General features: G+C 39.3%; 1 protein-coding gene across 2 annotated transcripts in view; it reads left to right on the plus strand.

Annotated features, from left to right (window-relative positions):
- prom2 (prominin 2) overlaps positions 1-20,101 on the plus strand; it is a 42,712-nt gene extending 22,611 nt beyond the window's left edge. For both annotated transcript variants that reach the window (XM_080037377.1, XM_080037376.1), the window contains exons 11-25: positions 84-147; positions 552-708; positions 2,220-2,372; positions 3,024-3,147; positions 8,576-8,664; positions 9,553-9,637; positions 10,489-10,632; positions 11,720-11,788; positions 12,364-12,453; positions 12,960-13,013; positions 13,555-13,635; positions 15,599-15,667; positions 16,188-16,277; positions 16,793-16,905; positions 17,329-20,101. In XM_080037377.1, coding sequence (XP_079893503.1) covers positions 84-147; positions 552-708; positions 2,220-2,372; positions 3,024-3,147; positions 8,576-8,664; positions 9,553-9,637; positions 10,489-10,632; positions 11,720-11,788; positions 12,364-12,453; positions 12,960-13,013; positions 13,555-13,635; positions 15,599-15,667; positions 16,188-16,277; positions 16,793-16,905; positions 17,329-17,383 — 1,437 coding nt within the window. In that variant the 3' untranslated portion in view covers positions 17,384-20,101. The remainder of the gene's footprint in view (positions 1-83; positions 148-551; positions 709-2,219; positions 2,373-3,023; positions 3,148-8,575; positions 8,665-9,552; positions 9,638-10,488; positions 10,633-11,719; positions 11,789-12,363; positions 12,454-12,959; positions 13,014-13,554; positions 13,636-15,598; positions 15,668-16,187; positions 16,278-16,792; positions 16,906-17,328) is intronic.
- Positions 20,102-22,713: the final 2,612 nt, after the last annotated feature.

Here is a 22,713-nt window from a genome sequence, read left to right on the forward strand (position 1 = left end):
ACAGATTTACACACAAACATTACAATGTACACAGACACTGATATTATAAAAGTAAACTCACTGCCTGTCTGTCTGCATTGCAGGTGGAGGATTATTTCGACAGCATCCCACAGACAGTGACAGACGAAACCAGAGGTGTGGTTCAAAGTGAGTGGTGGACAAATTTACCTATTTAACCAACGATAGGCCTTCAAGCTTTCAAATATTAGTCTATTTAATAACCTATCTAGTTGAAAAAGATCAATAACATAATATATACTGTACATGTTTTGTGTGTGTGTGTGTGTGTGTGTGTGTGTGTGTGTGTAAATGTGTGTGTGTGTGCGTGTGTGTGTATGTAAATGTGTGTATGTATGTGTGTGTGTGTGTGTGCACGCGCGTGTGTGTCTCTCTGTGTGTGTGTGTGTAAATGTGTGTGTGTGCGCGCGTGTGTCTCTGTGTGTGTGTGTGTGTGTGTGTGTAAATGTGTGTGTGTGTAAATGTGTGTGTGTGTGTGTGTGTGTGTGTGTGTGTGTGTGTGTGTGTGTGTGTGTGTGTGTCTGTGTTTTTAGGCAGCAAGAAGCAGTTGGGTGATATAAAAACTCAGATTTCCAAGGTTACAGACGACTTGCCTCTATCAGCTCTGAGCAACATATCGGATTCCCTTGAGCAAGTGCAGAAAGAAATCGACAAGATCCAACCAGAGAGTGAGAGAGCCGAACAAATACGGTAAAATAAAGCTTCAATGTGTAAAATACAATAAAAAACCTTGATGTGTAGAATACAGATAATCATTTGGAGAGAAATAAAAAGCCACATTTCAATAATTTTATGACAGCGATTTTGGAGAATGCTTTTGTTAAAATCAGTGTATATCTCCTCATGATCAGGTACCTGTCTGTGCTGTGTTTGCTTTTTTTAACCTTTATTTATACAGGTAAATCCCATTGAGACCGAAGACTCTTTTTCAAGGGAGACCTGTTCCCATTTACACGTTACCATTCACACACTCATTCATACACCGATAGCGGGCTAACTATCAACATTCACACGAGGCAAGGTGGGTGAAGTGTCTTGCCCAAGGACACAACAACTATGACACAAGTGGCAGGGCGGGGATCGAACCTCCAACCCTTTGATCATCGGGCGACCCGCTCTGCCACCTGAGCCACAGTCGCCCATTGTTAATACACAGCCTAGGCTCTGTAAACGGGCATGTTGCTAGATGGTGGCCCCCCTTTGTTTACTTACATACCAGTTGTACATACATCTACATACCAGTACAGAGCCTAGGTTATGTATTAACACAATATTTAGTTTTTCAGTGCACAAACTGTTGGCCAGTTTTGAAATATTTCTAAAGTAAATATCATTTGAGTTGCGAAATGAAATAAATGATTTATACAATTAATTATGATGTAATTTACTTAGTGTTTTCTGGTGTGTGCTTGTGTGTCTGTCTGCCTGTATGTGTCCCTGTCTGTGTGTCTCTCTCACTCTCTCTCTCTCTCTCTCTCTCTCTCTCTCTCTCTCTCTCTCTCTCTCTCTCTCTCTGTCAAATTCAAATTGGCTTTATTGGCATGAAAGTTTAAAATAGAAAAACAATGTTGCCAAAGCAAAGTATCAGTGAGGTACAATAAGTCCAATAAATCAGACAAAACACATATGACAATTACATACATTATGAAAATTATATACATTATGAATATTATATTACGTGCGTGTGTGTGTGTGTGTGTGTGTGTGTGTGTGTGCGCCTCAATCAATCACTGTCCCTCAGTTTGTGGCACGTTAATATATACTGGGCAGCAAGATGTGCCCGGTCTCCTTCTCCGAGGAGTATTTTTAATTTGGAGAGGTCGTTCAGCTCTTTGAAATCTGGTACTAAAGAGCTGAACCTGTTCAAATACAATTGTCTTGTGTGTCATTTAATTTTGTACATTGTCTCTCTCTCTCTCCCTCTCCCTCCCTCCCTCCTTCTCTCTCTCTGTCTCTCTCCCTCTCTGTCCTTCTCTCTCCCTCCCTCCCTCTCTCTCTCTGTCCTTCTCCCTCTCTCCCTCTCTCTCTGTCTCCCTCCCTCCCTCCTTCTCTCTCTCTGTCTCTCTCTCTGTCTCTCTCTCTCTCTCTCTGTCCTTCTCTCTCCCTCCCTCCCTCCCTCTCTCTCTGTCCTTCTCCCTCTCTCCTTCTCTCTCCCCCCTCCCTCCCTCTCTCCCTCCCTCCCTCTCCCCCCTCCCCCCCAGGTATGGCGTCTCCCTGGCCCTGTGCTGTGCGGTTCTCTTGGTAGTGGTGTGTAACCTCCTGGGTCTGGTGCTCGGGCCGATGGGTCTGACGGCCAAAGCCGATCCCACAAACCGCAGCTGCACCGCCGACTGTGGAGGAACCTTCTTCATGATGTGAGCACTATGATAATTATTTATTTTTTAAAGATACATTTTTGGCATTTTCTAGCTTTATTAGACAGTACAGAGTTGAAATGGGGAGACAGAGAGAGAAAGAGAGGGGGGGATGACCTGCAGTAAAGGTCCACGGGTCAGATTTAAACCAGCGACCACTGCAACGAAGGCCGGAGCCAATATGGTACGCGCTCTATCCACTACGCCACCGGAGCGCCCGACTTTGATTTATCATAATTTCCTTGTTTATTTGTACAGGGGCCGCACACAACTTAAATCACCACTGCATTAGTCCAAAGGGGGCGTTAGAAAGAATAAACAAAAACTGATGTAGTAGGGCATCTGGGTATTTTTCAGCATGCTGCATCTGACCACATGTATTGGGACTTCCTCAATCTTTTTCTGTCATACTAAATAGCAAGGCAAGGCAAGGCAAGTTTATTTCTATAGCACAATCCAGACACAAGGCCATTCAAAGTGCTTTACAGGGGACATTAAATACATCAAGATCAAGTATAGAATAGACATTAGAAAAGCGAATGTAAAATATGAATAGGAATAAAACATTTAAAAGCGAATGAATAGGAAGGTATTGTTATTGGAACGCAGCTATTAAAGGATCCAGACTGAGTTGTTGTGTTGTGGTTTCAGGGCTGCGGGGTTCAGCTTCCTCTTCTCGTGGCTCTTCATGATTCTGGTTCTGCTGCTTTTCCTGCTGGGCGGGAACGTTTTCACGCTGGTCTGTCGGCCCTGGAGCGACGGACAACTGCTAAAGGTAAGTTAAAAAAAAAAAAAAAATAAAAATAAAAAAAAAATAATAATAATAATAATAATAATAATAACTAGAACTGCAAGCAGTTGTGAACGGGGGCCAAGCCTCCCACGCGACTCGGGATCGGGCGTTGTCGTCCGCGGCGCCGGCCCCTCGCTTCACGGAATCCGGAGATGTAAAGTTTTTGAATGTGCGATGTTCGGTGTGGGAGTTATAGCCCCAAACGCGTTTTCTTTGCTTTTTGTGGTTTTGGCGCCCCCTATGGATGACATTCGCAAAACTACGTTAGATGGAAAGATGCAGCTCAATGTACCAAACAAGTGGATGTCAAGTTTTTGAATGTGCGATGTTCGGTTGGGGAGTTATAGCAAAATCAAATTGTCAACCTCTCCATTGTAAAGAGACTTTTTTGAATTTTCCCATTTTCCCGCCTAAAGACTTAGAAAATGGCGAAAACAGGCAAAAAATTTGAAAAATTCTTTTTTTTAATAAGTCCGGCCCACATAGGAATTTCTTGCCCATATTTTTGCCATAGGCTCAGGTATGCCCCATGATAGTCTCCCTTCAGTTTCAAGAAAATCCCCTTTTTTTTTTTTTTTAAGGAATTTTCTTGAATCTTTAAAGCGCTACCGTTTGGTCTTCCAATGGTCGTAGAAAAACTATTTGACCCACTTTTGCTCGTGGGAGTCGGTAAAGCATAATGCTTTTGGTTTCGTCCAAATCGGGCAAAAACTGTAGGAGGAGTATGTTTTGGTGACTGACACAGTTTTTGCGACGTAGTAAAAAATCTATCCTATCGCAAATGGGCGTGGCCTATCTCAAAAGATGCAGCTGACTTGTGGGCATCTGTGGATATAAAGTTTTTGACTGTCGGACTTTCGGTGCGGAAGTTATAGCCCAAAACGCCTTTTCCTTTGTTGTAGCGCCACCTACTGGCCGGGATGTCTGAATTTTTTTGTCTGCGTACGGGGTACGGACCTGAATATGCCCTGGAAGTGGCATGTCCCAACCCTTTACGGTTTGGGCTGCAGCACCACTTTTACGCGGAGAAAAATAATAGGAACTAGAACTGCAAGCAGTTGTGAACGGGGGCCAAGCCTCCCACGCGACTCGGGATTGGGCGTCGTCGTCCGCGGCGCCGGCCCCTCGCTTCACGGAATCCGGGGATGTAAAGTTTTTGAATGTGGGATGTTTGGTTTGGGAGTTATAGACCAAAAGGCAAAAATAATGGCAGAGAAAGATGCTCAAGTGTGTTTTTGGCGCCCCCTTTTGGAGCAATTTAAGGAAAAAGTAGAACCAGCCTGAGAACCATAGGACAAACACATGTGTGAAGTTTGGTGTTAATAGGATAAATCGTTTTGGATTTAGGAGCAGTTTGGTTAAAGGTAGCTAATGTGCAAATCTTTAAAGCGCTACCGTTTGGTCTTCCGATGGTCGTAGAAAAATTATATACACAACATTTGCTCGTGGGAGTCGGTAGAGCATAATGCTTTTGGTTTCGTCAAAATCGGACAAAAACTGTAGGAGGAGTGTGTTTTGGTGACTGACACAGTTTTTGCGATGTAGCGAAAGAAAATCCCATATGCAAATGGGCGTGGCCTATCTCAAAAGATGCAGCTGACTTGTGGGCATCTGTGGATATAAAGTGTTTGACTGTGGGATGTTCGGTGTGGAAGTTATAGCCCCAAACGCGTTTTCTTTGCTTTTTGTGGTTTTGGCGCCCCCTATGGATGACATTCGCAAAATTACGTTGGATAGAAAGATGCGGCTCAATGTACCGAACAAGTGGATGTCAAGTTTTTGAATGTGCGATGTTTGGTTGGGGAGTTATAGCAAAATCAAATTCTCAACCTCTCCATTGTAAAGACACTTTTTTGAATTTTCCCATTTTCCCGCCTAAAGACTTAGGAAATGGCGAAAACAGGCAAAAAAATTGAAAAACTCTTTTTTTTAATAAGTCCGGCCCACAAAGGAATTTCTTGCCCATATTTCTTCGATAGACTCAAGTATGCCCCATGATAGTCTCCCTTGAGTTTCAAGAAAATCCCTCTTTTTTTTTTTTTTTACGGATTTTCGCAAATCTTTAAAGCGCTACCGTTTGGTCTTCCAATGGTCGTAGAAAAACTATTTGACCAACTTTTGCTCGTGGGAGTCGGTAGAGCATAATGGTTTTGGTTTCGTCCAAATCGGGCGAAAACTGTAGGAGGAGTATGTTTTGGTGACTGACACAGTTTTCGCGATGTAGCGAAAAATGTATATATACGCAAATGGGCGTGGCCTATCTCAAAAGATGCAGCTGACTTGTGGGCATCTGTGGATATAAAGTTTTTTACTGTCGGACTTTCGGTGCGGAAGTTATAGCCCAAAACATGTTTTTCCTATGCTGTAGCGCCACCTAGTGGCCGGGATGTTTGAATTTTTTTGTCTGCGTACGGGGTACGGACTTGGATGAGCCCTGCAAGTGGCATGTCCCAACCCTTTACGGTTTGGGCTGCAGCACCACTTTTATGTGGAGAAGAATAATAAGAATAGGAACTAGAACTGCAAGCAGTTGTGAACGGGGGCCAAGCCTCCCACGCGACTCGGGATCGGGCGTCGTCGTCCGCGTCGCCGGCCCCTCGCTTCACGGAATCCGGGGAAGTAAAGATTTTGAATGTGGGATGTTCGGTGTGGAAGTTATAGCCCCAAACGCGTTTCCTTTGCTTTTTGTGGTTTTGGCGCCCCCTATGGATGACATTTGCAAAACTACGTTAGATAGAAAGATGCAGCTCAATGTACCAAACAAGTGGATGTCAAGTTTTTGAATGTGCGATGTTCGGTTGGGGAGTTATGAGCAAAATGAAATTGTGAACCTCTCCATTGTAAAGACAGTTTTTTGAATTTTCCCATTTTCCCGCCGAAAGACTTAAGAAATGGCGAAAACAGGCAAAAAAATTGAAAAACTCTTTTTTTTAATAAGTCCGGCCCACAAAGGAATTTCTTGCCCATATTTTTTTGATAGACTCAAGTATGCCCCATGATAGTCTCCCTTGAGTTTCAAGAAAATCCCTCTTTTTTTTTTTTTTTTACAGATTTTCGCAAATTTTTAAAGCGCTACCGTTTGGTCTTCCGATGGTCGTAGAAAAACTAATTGACCAACTCTTGCTCGTGGGAGTCAGTAGAGCATAATGCTTTTGGTTTCGTCCAAATCGGGCAAAAACTGTAGGAGGAGTATGTTTTGGTGACCGACACAGTTTTTGCGATGTAGCAAAAAATCTATATATACGCAAATGGGCGTGGCCTATCTCAAAAGATGCAGCTGACTCGTGGGCATCTTTGGATGTGAAGTTTTTGACTGTCGGACTTTCGGTGAGGAAGTTATAGCCCAAAACACCTTTTCCTTTGTTGTAGCGCCACCTAGTGGTCGGCATGTCTGAATTTTTTTGTCTGCGTACCAGGCACGGACCTGGATAAGCCCTGCAAGTGGCATGTCCCAACCCTTTACGGTTTGGGCTGCAGCACCACTTTTACGCGGAGAAGAAAAAGAATAACTAGAACTGCGAGCAGTTGTGAACGGGGGCCAAGCCTCCCACGCGACTCGGGATCGGGCGTCGTCGTCCGCGGCGCCGGCCCCTCGCTTCACGGAATCCGGGGATGTAAAGTTTTTGAATGTGGGATGTTCGGTGTGGGAGTTATAGCCCGAAACGCGTTTTCTTTGCTTTTTGTGGTTTTGGCGCCCCCTATGGATGACATTCGCAAAACTACGTTAGATATAAAGATGCAGCTCACTGTACCAAACAAGTGGATGTCAAGTTTTTGAATGTGCGATGTTCGGTTGGAGAGTTATAGCAAAATCAAATTGTCATCCTCTCCATTGTAAAGACACTTTTTTGAATTTTCCCATTTTCCCGCCTAAAGACTTAGGAAATGGCGAAAACAGGCCAAAAAATTTAAAAACTCTTTTTTTTAATAAGTCCGGCCCACATAGAAATTTCTAGCCCATATTTTTTCCATAGGCTCAGGTATGCCCCATGATAGTTTCCCTTCAGTTTCAAGAAAATCCCCTTTTTTTTTTTTTTTAAGGAATTTTTGCGAATCTTTCAAGCGCTACTGTTTGGTCTTCCGATGGTTGTAGAAAAACTATTTGACCCACTTTTGCTCGTGGGAGTCAGGAGAGCGTAATGCTTTTGGTTTCGTCCAAATCGGGCGAAAACTGTAGGAGGAGTATGTTTTGGTGACTGAAACAGTTTTTGCGACGTAGAAAAATATCTATCCTATCGCAAATGGGCGTGGCCTATCTCAAAAGATGCAGCTGACTTGTGGGCATCTGTGGATATAAAGTTTTTGACTGTCGGACTTTCGGTGCGGAAGTTATAGCCCAAAACGCCTTTTCCTTTGTTGTAGCGCCACCTAGTGGCCGGGATGTTTGAATTTTTTTGTCTGCGTACGGGGTACGGACTTGGATGAGCCCTGCAAGTGGCATGTCCCAACCCTTTACGGTTTGGGCTGCAGCACCACTTTTATGTGGAGAAGAATAATAAGAATAATCCCTACAAGATCAATAGGGTTCCCTGCCCCGCAGGGCTTGGGAACCGCGTTGCTCTGCAAAACGCGGTCCCAGCCCTACTCGGGCTTGGCCCCCTAATAATCCCTACAAGAACAATAGGGTTCCCTGCCCCGCAGGGCTTGGGAACCGCGTTGCTCTGCAAAACGCGGTCCCAGCCCTACTCGGGCTTGGCCCCCTAATAATCCCTACAAGATCAATAGGGTTCCCTGCCCCGCAGGGCTTGGGAACCGCGTTGCTCTGCAAAACGCGGTCCCAGCCCTACTCGGGCTTGGCCCCCTAATAATCCCTACAAGAACAATAGGGTTCCCTGCCCCGCAGGGCTTGGGAACCGCGTTGCTCTGCAAAACGCGGTCCCAGCCCTACTCGGGCTTGGCCCCCTAATAATAATAATAATAATAATAATAATAATAATAATAATAATAATAATAATAATAATAATAATAATAATGTAGGCCTATACAGACAGCTCTGGATAAAAATAAGAGACCACTCCAAATGTTCAGTGTCTCTCGTTTTACTATTTATAGGCATATGTTTGAGTAGAATGAACATTTTAGTTTTATTATATAAACTACTGACAACATTTCTAGCAAATTACAATCCTTTTTTTTTCTTTTAAGAGCATTTCCAATAAGTAATGTAGAGATGAAGATTTAAGGTAATTCCAGACTGGTCTCTTAATTTTTTTCAGAGCTGTATATATATTATATAAAAAGAATGTACAGTATAAAAATAAACAAATAAAATATAAAAAGAGTTTGTATAAAAAAAAGCCAACTGTTAAAGGTAACAGCACTATACAGATACACCTGAACACACCACACAGACGCTTTGTTAGAATGTCTTTGCATTAATATTGTTATTGCCTCTCTCTTTTCTCCACAGTTCATTGACACTCCCGGTTTGATTCCAGGTCTGGAGATCGGTCCGAGTTTGGGATTGAAAACCGACTTAAACATCTCAGATATCTACAGGTACGTACGGGATAATATTAGGGCCACAGAGAGAAAAAGGAAGTTTATTTTTCAATATGTAAGTCGAGGGTAAAATCAAAATGTCGTCATCAAAGGTGCTACGAGGAACTTCTAAATATTTCTGAAAGAGTCTACATTTTTCCTCTGGTGATCATCAATGACATGTAACAGCAAACAAGACCATTAGTGCAAAGTATGCTATTTTAATATAGTTTTTTTTAATGCCTTTGTCATGGGTATACGCTCACCCAGGAACTACAGCTGGCGTAGTAAAAACACTACCGCTTTTGTCCAAAGGGGGCGCAAGAACTAACACAAACTGAAAGTTCCTCGTTGCACCATTTAACGACGAAATACAATGTAGAGAATAAACTCAACAGTTCCAGACTGCGCTAAAAGTTGTAAAGATGGGGCGCTCCGGTGGCGTAGTGGATACAGCGTGTACCATATTGGCTCCGGCCTTCGTTGCAGTGGTCGCGGGTTCAAATCCGACCCGTGGACCTTTACTGCAGGTCATCCCCCTTCTCTCTCTCTCTCTCTCTCTCTCTCTCTCTCTCTGTCTCCCCATTTCAATTCTGTACTGTCTAATAAAGCTTGAAAATGCCAACAAAAAAATAATAAAAAATTAAACTTATAATGAAACGTACTGTTCTTGATGAAATTGTTACATTAGTAAACTTATAGCTGTGATCTTGATCTGTTTTAAATTTGACTCATGATCACAAGACACACCATCTCTGCCTCCCATAGTAACTGCTATCGTTATATTAGCGGTGCATGTGTGTAGTCTGTGTAAATATACAGTTTATGAATGTCTAATAAAGCTTGAAAATGCCCCAAAAACAAAAAAAAAAAGATGTAAAGATGACCTGGTGTGATTGTTTCCAGTGATTGCCAGGACAACCAGCCTCTGTGGACGACACTCCACCTGTCAGAGCTCGTCAACCTGGAAGACCTGCTCAATGTCTCTAAGGTGAGTTTCCTTACAGATATTTTTTTTTAAATGTATTTATTTATTTTTTAACCTTTATTTATACAGGTAAATCCCATTGAGACCAGATACTCTTTTACAAGGGAGATTTTCTTATTGTCCTTTAAAGTTGTTCCAAATATTTTTGTCTAGTTTACTTCCATAACATTTCTTCTTGTTTTTTTTCAAGACCTGTACACAATACTTTTTTTAATTGCCAAATGTGCATATTAATTAAAACATTTCTAAAAAAAATTTTTTTTTTAATGTAAGCAATCAACAGGCAAAGTCAATATTTTACCCTAGTCACCTGCAGTCTCTCATATTTAATTTTCATTTTTTTTACCTTTATTTATAATCGACAGATCAATTGACTAGTGACCTTCTATGATGTTGAACAAATGCAAAGAAAAAACAATACACAATATTCCAATGCAAATACGTTATATATAAAACATTATTATAAAGTTATTGAGCTGTGGAAAAGGGGTAGGATCAAATAAGTTTATACTTCTTCCTACTCCTTTTCAGGCATATCAATTCAATATGTTATTTGTTTATTTTTTCTTTATTTTGTTTATTTTTATTTGTGAAATCATTTGAACATATTTTTTTATTGTATTTTCATGCTTTTAATTTTTCTTTTTTTGATATGTCTGAAATAAAATTGAATCAATCAATCAATCAATCAATCAATCAATCAATCAATCAATCAATCAATCAATCAATCAATCAATCAATCAATCAAGTGGTCTCTTAATTATTTCCAGAGCTGTACATTGAAATGTAAGTCACATTAACCAAGCCTATACCCTATCATTATTAACGTGTATTTCTCCTCTCTGCCCCCACAGTACACAGAGCAGATCCAGCAGTTGTTCGACAGCACAGACATCTCTCTGTCCGGCGTGACGCTCCTCAGCCCTGAAGTCAAAGACACACTGAGTTCATTCTCCCTCAAGGCCACAGACCTGGACTCAACACAGGTCACTCAACAGGTATACGGCAGATGGGCTCGCATTAGGGGTGTGATGATACATATAGATCCACATAGATTGCTTTATCAATGAATTGGCAAAATATTGAGTAGAAAGTATTGATTTTCATTTAAAGGCCTACTTCACCGGTTTGAATATGAAGGTGTATTGAATTCTGAGATCCTATGTAGTATAAATGTGCAAAAGAAATTTAAATCGGTTCATCCTAGCCTGAGAAAAGGCAGAAAGAGTGTTTTTTTTAACCCTATATTTCTCTTTCTCGTGACATCACAGAAAGAGAAATATAGGGTTAAAAAAATTTAAATATTACTGTGATGTCACAGTAAAAGACATCACAGTAATATTTACAAAGTAAGTTTTTTTTTAACCCTATATTTCTCTTTCTGTGATGTCACGAGAAAGAGAAATATAGGGTTAAAAAAAACACTCTTTCTGCCTTTTCTCAGGCTAGGATGAACCGATTTCAATTTTTTTCGCACATTTATTCTACATAGGATCTCAGAATTCAATACACCTTCATATTCAAATCGGTGAAGTAGGCCTTTAAATATCTGGAAGAGTTCTCCAGCACTTTATACAGTATATGGAGAAAATGAGTTTTTATGAGATGTCAGGTTTACTTTTTATTTTCTGCTTAGCATTTGACTATAGTTTAAACAATACAATTTGAAGCCCTGAGAAACCTGTACTCCATGTTAGTTGTTTGTTTTTATTTTGTCTTTTGTGTTTCTTTTTTAAAAATGTTTTTGTGTGCTTATGTTCTCTAAAAAGACATCCATAAATAAATATTTTCACATCTGGAAGAGCTTGGAATTAACATGGTTAAATCATAGTTGTTTTTTTGGGAGAAAGGTTCATTTAATTTAATTTAATTAAAAAAGTGAAACTTTTATGTATTGTAGATTCATCGCACATGTGACATGGATCTAGAATAAACATACTAGCTTACATGGATCTTTGCTTAGCTTTTTCCTTTACTTGTTATTATTATTATTATTATTATTATTATTATTATTATTATTATTATTATTATTATTATTATTATTATTATTATTATTATTATTATTATTATTATTGTCTTCCTCAGATGAACAACATTAGCAGCATCAATCTGAACACAACAGCAGATCAACTGGAGGTGGCCGCCCGCACTCAGGTACCGTAACACACAATGCTTATACAGCTCTGGAAAAAATTAAGAGACCACTGCAAATATTCAGTGTCTCTTGTTTTACTCTTTAGAGGCTTATGTTTGAGTAGAATGAACATTTTGGTTTTATAATATAAACTACTGACAACATTTCTACCAAATTCACAATTAGAATACTGTCATTAAAGAGCATTTTCATTGAGTAATGTAGAGATGAAGATTGAAGAAAATTCCAGACTGGTCTCTTAATTTTTTCCGGAGCTGTATGTCCTAACCCTAACCACCCTTAAATGTTCTGTCAAACATGTGGCCTAAATGTAAAACAAAACCTTTGGGCTCTGTTTAAAAATGAATAAGGCCCAATCCCAATTCACCCCTTAGCCCTAACCCTCCGAATTGCGCGTTCACGTGAAGGGGTGAAAAAGAGAAATGGGATTAGCCCTAAATGTTTAAAAAAAGAAATATAGATGTTTTTATTAGTTAGCCTATTACCTTGAAGTAAATAAAAAATTAAAACAAACTTGAAAATAAAATAATTTTTTCTTAGTAAGGAAACTAAACAGTGCGTTGCTTGTTTACAGCCCGACCCAATTCAGTCACAGCTTATACAACAGGCCGAGGATCTGAGGAAGATACAGGCGGACATAGAAATGACCATCATTCCACAACTGGTGAGAGTCTGTCTGTCTGTCTGTCTGTCTGTCTGTCTGTCTGTCTGTCTGTCTGTCTGTCTGTCTGTCTGTCTGTCTGTCTGTCTGTCTGTCTGTCTGTCTGTCTGTCTATCTATCTATCTATCTATCTATCTATCTATCTATCTATCTATCTATCTATCTATCTATCTATCTATCTATCTATCTATCTATCTATCTATCTATCTATCTATCTATCTATCTATCTATCTATCTATCTATGTGTCTGTCTCTCTGTCTGTCTGTCGGTCTGTGTGTATGTGTCTGTCTCTCTAAATACTTATTGTGCAATTAGAACAGAATTCTTGTAAAGTTGATCAAACTTAAATTTCAATATCTTTCATTTGGATTGATAAATGTGCCTGTAACTCTTTCCACATGCTTTACTATCATGAAACTAACTCCCTACATGACATAGCTAGAATGATTTTGTGGATTAGGGTTCACAGTTACAGGGCCTTTAAACATCTTCTGCTTTTTGCCCTCAGGCGGACATCAACACCACCATCAACAACTTTCAATCGGTTGCGGAAAAAATCAATGTGAGTACACAGACAGACAGACAGACAGACAGACAGACAGACAGACACACAGACAGACAGACAGACAGACAGACACACAGACAGACACACAGACAGACAGACAGACAGACAGACACACACACACACCCACTATAAACATAGATGACTAACACCTTTAAAGGTGCACTATGCTGTTTCTATGTTAGTTTACAAACATATGTTCTCTACATGAATCCTCATAATCAAATCCCAATTATTTTGAGGCACCTGGAACCAAACGTTAGACTAGAATATGTTTGTAAACCAAACTGTGGGCCCTGCTGCTGTAAACAACAACAGTGAAACAGTAACTTTTCAGGAAGCTTTCTAACTTCAAACAGTGTTCCAGGGATCACATTTTCCTGCGAGGAAAGTTTGTCTATTCAGTTATGACAATATACCTTTTGAAAATGTTCACTTCTCTGACACACCCAAAGTTACACACTGCAGCTTTAAAGATCACTCTCTTTCTCTCCACTCTTTCTTTCCCTGGCTCATTCATTCTCTCCATTCCGTCTCCTAGGTAACAGTGGGGGAGGTGCTTAGCAACGTGGGAGCAGCACAAGACTTCCTCAACACAAACACGTCACAGATCGTAAAGGCCGTGAGTATTATATATAGAGCCGAGTATTATACACATGCCCTGCGTTCCAATTCACATACTCTTTCTTTTTCTGGCATACTAAATAGTATAGGGAAGTAATTGGGACTGGAACACAGGGATGGTATTATAGGGCCAATAGAGTCACATGACAGGGAGGGGAACGTGCTCCGTGTGGCCGGGTGTAACGGCATGATCGGTCACTCATTCAGCCTGTGGGGGAATGAGCTGTGGATCAGTCACTGCTCAGAGGTCTAGAGTTGAAACTTTATTTTGTATTTTTTTTGTATTTAGACACACAGGCCCATATCAGTATAAGATATATAGAAAACACAACAAGAAAACAAGGCAGAAAAGTTATATTCGTTGAAGTTCATAAAATCAGAGGGATTAAAAGTGTAACTTGTTTCACCTTTACAGGGATTTTATGAATCAAATAATCAACAGATGAATGAATGAATGAATTAACTTATTGAACAGCTTAACCATATGTAATATAACAATTACAAATATGTCTATTTGTAAAAAACAAAAAACATGTAGTGATGTCCTCAAAAGCTGTCTGGGAATTGTAGTTTTTAGCAAAAAGTTGGCTAAAATACCATCGAAACTGTGATTGTTTGGGGACTATTTTAAGCCGCGGATTAATACATATCAGGTGCTCTCGTGACTATTTACTGCACCAGGACTGTGTGTACGAGGGAGTGACTCAAAATAAACTACAGTGCCCAAGATCATGGTTAATTAAGACACATGTCACTGAGAGCGACATCATCAATGATATACGTTACTATCAGAACAATGGACTTCTGTTGCAAAGAGGAAGTGAGACTGTATCAGGCACTTGGTAGTTGGATTAGATACTTTTTTATTTTATATTTTAAACTTTTCATGGGATTTATTGACAATAAACGAACTATAGAATATTACCAGATGTACAGTATAATTTAACAGATAAAATAAACTGTGTACTTATAGTGCCTCTATGCATGGAATGTGCTATGCAAATAAAACTCTTCCTAACTGCCTGGACTAATCATAATGCTGTTGCAGTTATTTACGGGGTCACAGCAAAAGGATTTTACCCAGAATTCCACTTTCTGAGCTGGCGACTCGTTCCACTGATGCCTCATGACTTCCCACTGTATGGCAGGGATAAGAATGTGTGGAATTTACTCTCCTTCTCTCACTCTCTCGCTCGCTCTCTCTCTCTCTGTCAATTCAATTCAATTCAAATTGGCTTTATTGGCATGAAAGTTACAGTATTGTACAATATTGCCAAAGCACATCATCAAATTAATAAGTAAAAATATTCAACATATAACAACATAACATACAGATGATTACAACAAAATGAAACAGTGAGACCTGGTGTATTATGTCCTAATGTTGTGGCAAGCCGAAATAAACTGTCCTGCGAGGACGGAGCTCTCTCTGTCTCTTTCTCTCTCTAGCCCTCTCTCTCTCACTAGCTGACTCACTCACTCACTCACTCACTCACTCACTCACTCACTCACTCACTCACTCACTCACTCACTCACTCACTCACTCACTCACTCACTCACTCACTCACTCACTCACTCACTCACTCACTCACTCACTCACTCACTCACTCACTCACTCACTCACTCACTCACTCACTCACTCACTCACTCACACTCTCTGTTCAGTTCAATTCAAAAAGCTTTATTGGCATGACTATTGTAGAAATCAGGGTTGCCAAAGCATTACAGATATTTCTTATTATAACAAATAGAACAATCAGAACACCTTCCATATCTCAGGATTAGAAATCAAAATTAACTAACAATATACTTTATAAAATAATACAAAAAATTATTTTCATAAAAAAGTTCAAATTATAAGAAATAAATCATTGTAAACTAAATATATTTCAATTAACCCATCTCTCTCTCTCTCTCTCTTTCTCTCTCTCTCTCTCTCTCTCTCTCTCTTCCTACTGTAGAAAAGCCGAGTGTTTTTGGACTGTCAGCTGAGTTACTTCATGGTTTACGCTGACTGGGCCAACATCACGGTAAAGTCTTCCACATACTGTACACATGCACTCGGGGGCAGAGAAAGTCCAACGTTTGTGCACACACATGAGTTCACCTTTTTGAAAATATTTAAAACAAACTTGGTGCCCCTTCCTAAACTATTATGCAAACACCCTATATTAATGGCACTCCTCATCCCTACCCCTACCCCCTCTGCTAATGTTATACTTCATTATTAGACGTTTTTATCCAGTTGCCATTATTAGTATATAAGTAAATTAATGTGCAAAGTTTGTAAGGGTAAAAAAAAGAAAATACACAGCAGATCTCTATATTTTTATGTTGAAATGTTCTGTGATGTCTGTGTGTCTCTTGACAGAACTCTATTGAAAACTTTGAATTTGAAATATGCTCTAAATATATTGTTGTTGTACTTTTATGTTAAGTTCCCCTCGAACACAAAATGGGTTCATCTCAAGGGGATATATTAAAAAAAAAATTTGAATATGAACTGCGTTAAACCATTTTGCCCCGTCGCTGACTGTCCTTCCCCCTCAGATCACTCAGCAGGTGGGCCGCTGTGGGCCGGTGGCTCGGGCCGTAGACTCAGTCCAGACTTTACTCTGCTCCAACCTGGTGGAGGCTCTGGTGAGGGACAGTAACTTTATTTTAAAGATTATTTTTTGGTATTTTTTTTTATTTCATTAGATAGGTTTGGAGAGACAGAGATGAAATGGGGCAGAGAGAGAACAGGGAAGGGCTCCAACCACTACACCACAAGCGCTAACCCAAGTTGCAGAAACTTGAAAGTGCAAATTTATTTTTCAAACAGGTCATACATGAATTATTATTGTTTTAATTCATTGTGTTGAGAGTGTGCAGAACGTTTTTAACAATACAGGAGAATAAATATTATAAAGCAATACAGAATGTTACTGCATTATATTCATGTCACTAGGTCACTGTATGTTGTCTTTTCATTCACATAACTTCAGACATTTCCACCATAAATTGATAAAGAAAAGGCAGAAATTGGTTCAGACAAATACCAGAATACAGGAAAATGAAGTGTTTGATGCACAATTTGAAACTAAACCTATGCCCTTGCTCTCTCTCTCTCTCTCTCTCTCTCGCTCTCTCTGTCTGTCTGTCTGTGTGTGTAGAATGCCTTCTGGTTCAGTCTCGGCTGGTGTATGATCTTCTTCATCCCCGGAATCATCTTCTCCATCAAACTGGCAAAATACTACCGGAGAATGAAGGAATCTGACGCCTATGAGTGAGTAGTACACACACACACACACACACACACACACACACTCACTCACTCACTCACTCACTCACTCACTCACTCACTCACTCACTCACTCACTCACTCACTCACTCACTCACTCACTCACTCACTCACTCACTCACTCACTCACTCACACACACTAACAAACACTTTTGTACAGCTATTCTTGTGAGAAACTCATTGGCATTATGCATTCCCTAAGCCCTTACCCTGACTATCAAAACTAAAGGCCTCACTTCTAAAGGCATAATACTCTAATTGGTTCTCACAAAAAAAGTTGCACACACACACACACACACACACACACACACACACACACACACACACACACACACACACACACACACACACACACACACACAGAATCACATGACTGCCTTTGACCACTGTTCATGTCTCTCTTTCCAGCGACCACCACATACTAATGAACCACATCCCGCGTCCCCAGATGGTTTACAAATGAGAGGACGGACTTCGCTTTGAAAGGACTTCAGGCACCAAACTGTGGCTTCGATGGACATAATACAACGTTGGCTGCACTCCTACTGTGATGTGGCACATTGTCACTGGTGTAACGTCTCAAAAAGGGTTAAGGGAACTATTTAAGTATTAGCAAAGTATAGCAAAGACACTTATTAAAGCCCCTCTAAACCCAAACCCACAAAATCATTCCAACTATGTATAACGTGGGGAGTTTAGTTTCATGATAGTAAAGCATCTGAAAAGAGTTACAGGCATATCTATCAATCCAAATGAAAGATATTGTCATTTAAGTTTGATAAACAAAAAAATTCCGTTAAGTTGAGGCTATGGGCTATGCTCTGGTTCATATGACACAATACGTTTTTTTTTTAACCAATCACAGCAGTTACTCCACCCGAACGTTCTATAAAAACAATGACTGTTGCCATAGAGACTGTAAAAAAAAAAAAAAACGTTTATTTTTTACTACATTTTGTAATATTTATGAACATTTATTTTGAATCAGATTTTTGTAAAAGCTTATTGAGACGCCCATATTTGATAACATATATAGATTTGTACTGTAAGTGAGTGCAGTGGTCCTTCAATACATTTCATACACAGCAAACTTAGGTTGCGTTCCGAATCTCATACTCTTTCTTTTTTCTATTCTACATACTACATCCAACGCTAAAAATAATCTAGTTAGGATGCAGTAGACATACTTTACTCTCTTATTTCATCATAACATTGCGCCTTGATCTTGCCTCTTGCTTTTATATCCGTCGCATCCCCGTTTGTTTTCATATGGAGGCTTCGTCGATGTGACGTCACTTCACGTGCGCACTGGATTGTGGGTCAGAATCGCCCAAATAGGATGCAGTTTTATAACACTAACAATCTTGGCCGCATGAAGTAGGACATCCGGGTACTTCTAACCATCCTAAATCTGGCCACAAAAATGGGGACATCCTAAATCTTTTTTCTACCATACTATATAGTAGAAAGTATGCGATTCGGAACGCAACCTTAGTCTTTGAATGGACTTCAGGGTGACACAGGGCCTAAGGGAATCATCAGGGATTTTTACCCATCTTTAAAAAAAAATCCTAAATAGATAAATTTCATTGATTGTATTAGATAAATGTTTTGTGCGTATTTCATGTATAAACTGATAAACTGAGCCAGGGGCGGATTGAGTCGTAAGGCCTTTGTGTATCTTATTTTCTTCAAAAACTACATTGCCTGTGGGGGCGCCCGTGGCTCAGTGGGTAAGAGTCTCCCCCCCCCTCCAGCCCCCGCCCCCCCGGACCCAGGCCTTGCAGCAGACCCGGGTTTGAATCGGGTTCGAATCCAGGTCTTCCCCTCTTTGCCCCATTTAACTCTGTCTCTACAATCTGTCTAATGAAGCAAAATTCCCCCCAAAGAATGCAAAAAAAATAAACTACATTGGCAAAGAATCAAAATACAATTTGCACAATGGATAGTACGCAATGATTATGTGTTTAATATAATATTAAGTAAGAATGAGTTAATATGAAAATGACTATTATTATGTATCAAGCATTCCTATGGCATTCACATGCATGGAATGTTTAAAAAGACATAATTAATATGTCACAATTAAAAAAATAAATACATGAAAAAAAAATCTTAGCCACAATTTTATTTTTTAATGGGGCCCCAGGTTGCTGAATCCGCCTCTGAACTGAGCCATTGCCGAATTCTCAGAATATTTGCTTCATATTTCAAACTGTAAAGCTGAACGGTGCTGAGAGACAATCACAGTTATATATTTATATGAATACATGTAGATTGTTAAATATGTGCGTTAAACCTGCAGTGTGTAGAATTTTGGGTTTTATTTCCTAGCAGATTTTGTAGAAAGTAATTATAATATCCATAAGTACATTTAATTTAGTGCATAATTGCTGAAAAAAATGTTTTGAATTATTTATTTTTCCCTTAGTAAGAGTCTCATATATGTCCATATTTCTGCATATTTTGGACCAAGGCCTAGTGGCGCCATCTTGAAAGTGTCATAGTTGGAATGTCATCAGGTGCATTGTTTAAAATTTAGAATTGTTCTTGTCCTTGAAGGCCACTGTAGCTTCTGTTATTATTCCAAAGGGTTGGGGTTACCCAGGGAGCGTTGCATTCTAGAACTTTCTTGATGATGTCATATTACACACTGCACCTTTAAGAGGACGAGTGTTATTGTGTCAACGTGCGCGCGTGTGTGACGTGCCGGCTTCTGTCTGTCTGTATATAGTCATGGCAACCTGATTCCCATGGAAACCGATCTTTAACTACATTTCTTAATTCTTATTTGCACTAATAAAGGGAAACAAAGCACAATTTTTTTTAAAATCATGAATCATGAGAATGAATTACACTTTTTTTTTGGTGTCTGTGAGATGATTGTAAACTGATAGCCTACTATGTTTCTGTAAATAGTGATTTTGACTGATTTGATAATGTTGATTTTTGTACTTTACACACTTTTTCTACTCAATGGTCCAATGTGTTTTTATCTATTTGTTACACAGCACTTTACTTGGTCGGGTTGTTCATATAAAAAGTAATCAAAATGGTTGTGAACATTTCTTTCCCCACTGATTGTGAAAACTACTGTAAGTAAAACTGATCAAAAAGTGCATCGAGTCTGCTGTGCATTTTTCAAACGTTTAAGCCGTTAACGTGAGTGGAATCCGTGAGAAAAGTCCGTGTCTGTTTTTCCACTCAACCGTGAAAGGGCTTTTTACATGGTGCACATTCATAGCATTAACATGTACAGTAGCATTTGGATCTTACATGAACTTTCACTACACAAAACACACACACACACACACACACACACACTTTACATTACACATACAGTACGCATTCGTAGCATTAAGATGTAGGCCTACAGTTGCATTTGGATATTACATAAACCTTCACTACATGCGTTATGAACCGTCCAGAGCCCTTAGGTCGTCTGGGACTGGTCTACGTACAGTCCCCAGAGTTAGGACTAAACGAGGAGAAGCAGCTTTCAGTTTTTATGCTCCAAATATCTGGAACAAACTTCAAGAAAACTTGAGGTCTGCTGCAACTCTCAGCTCCTTTAAATCAAATCTGAAGACTTTTCTGTTTCCATTTTAACCTGCAATTTTTATTTTATTTAAATGATTTATTTCTATTCATATTTTTCATTGGCTTTTCTAATGTCTATGCTATATTTGATGCATTTTAATCTTGATGTATTTCATGCCCCTGTAAAACACTTTGAATGGCCTTGTGTCTGAATTGTGCTATAGAAATAAACTTGCCTTGCCTTGCCTTACACAAAAGGTAATACATATAGGCCCATAGTGTATGTTACAATACCTAATTAAACCTAATAATTCTAACCTAATTAAAATTGTAATATTATATAGTTGTATATCAGCCCTTTGACTTTATGGTGGATCAGCTATCTTTGTCTGTTATGTGACTTGCATTGAGTATGAACTGTTCGCAAACAGAAGCAAAGTACACATTCATAAACTGTATATTTACACAGACTACACACATGCACATGCACCGCTAATATAACGATAGCAGTTACTATGGGAGGCAGAGATGGTGTGTCTTGTGATCATGAGTAAAATTTAAACAGATCAAGATCACAGCTATACGTTTACTAATATAACAATTTCATTTAGAACAGTACGTTTCATTATAAGTTTAATTTTTTTTTTGGGCATTTTCAAGCTTTATTAGATAGTACAGAGTTGAAATGGGGAGACAGAGAGAAAGATAGAGGGGGGATGACCTGCAGTAAAGGTCCACGGGTCAGAATTGAGCCCACGACCGCTGCAACAAAGGCCAGAACCAATATGGTACACACTCTATCCACTACACCACCGAAGTGCCCTGATATTTGTATTTTTATTTATTTTTTAACATTAACAATACACTTGACTAAAAAAACTAAGGTATAACATTTAAGGTTTCACAACAACATGGACCCAGTTGCTTCCCTTTGTAGATTAGACACTGCTCATTCAACAGACTGTTTTTAGGAACTGGAACGTAAATAGCACCTGGAACTAAGTATTGAAATCCCCCACAATGCCCCAGGGGACTCACTGAGGTAAACAAAACATGTTCTTCCCCTAAAATGAAGCATTTTTTTTAAACCAATTGGAGACAGTTATCTATGCTATCAGTGCAATCATATTTTTGAGTCCATTCTTGGAGTCTTTTTTTTTTTTTTTTTTGGCATTTGCAACTTTTTACATGCCGCAATTTTTGTTTTATATTTGTCAATAATTTCAAATCACATGTACATTGTCAATTTGATTATTTTTATTTTGAACAAAGTAGTTGGAACCACTTTTTCTAAGTATCTTTAGTTAATCAAACTACGTATATTTCTCCCCAGAGAAGCTTTGCTGTAGTTCAACTTCTTCTAGTATCTAAAGTAGCTTCCCCAACACAGGTAACCTGATCTGAGGAAAGCAAAGGACAGACAGACAGACAGACAGACAGACAGACAGACAGACAGACAGACAGACAGACAGACAGACAGACAGGTAGATAGATAGACAGACAGAAAGACAGACAGGTAGATAGATAGACAGACAGACAGACAGACAGATAGACAGACAGACAGACAGACAGACAGACAGACAGACAGACAGACAGACAGATAGATAGATAGATAGATAGATAGATAGATAGATAGATAAATAGATAGATAGACAGACAAACAGATAGATAGATATATAGATAGATAGACAGACAGACAGAACGACAGACAGACAGACAGACAGACAGACAAACAGACAGACAGACAGGCAGGCATGCTTTCAGAGTAGCTTCCCCAACACAGGTAACCTGATCTGAGGTAAGCAGAGGATAGAGGACAAAGAAACAGCACATTGTTGTTTCCACCTATTATAAGAACAAGTGAATCGATGGCATTACAGCACCGTTGTAGCAGGAGACGCTGGATAGGGAGAAATTTAATACGAGAAAGTGTTTTATATATAGAGATTTGGCCGAGGGATGTAAGGTATCAGGTTATGGCTGTTTCTGCTGCTCTGTGCTGTTTTTCATTTATTTATTTCACCTTCATTTTTTTACAGGGAAGTCATTTACAAGTTCTAATTTACAATACCGGCCTTACAAGGGACAAAAGCTACTTTAGGAGATGAGAAGAAGGAGGGCTAAGAGATAATATACATTAAACACAAATAAATACATTATAAAATAACATAAAGTACAATTTATAACAACTTAAACCTGCAGTGTGTAGAATTTTGGGTTTTATTTCCTAGCAGATTTTGTAGAAAGTAATTA

This window comes from Ammodytes marinus (genome assembly GCF_949987685.1).
Source record: "Ammodytes marinus genome assembly, chromosome: 11".
NCBI classification, from domain to species: Eukaryota; Metazoa; Chordata; class Actinopteri; order Uranoscopiformes; family Ammodytidae; genus Ammodytes; species Ammodytes marinus.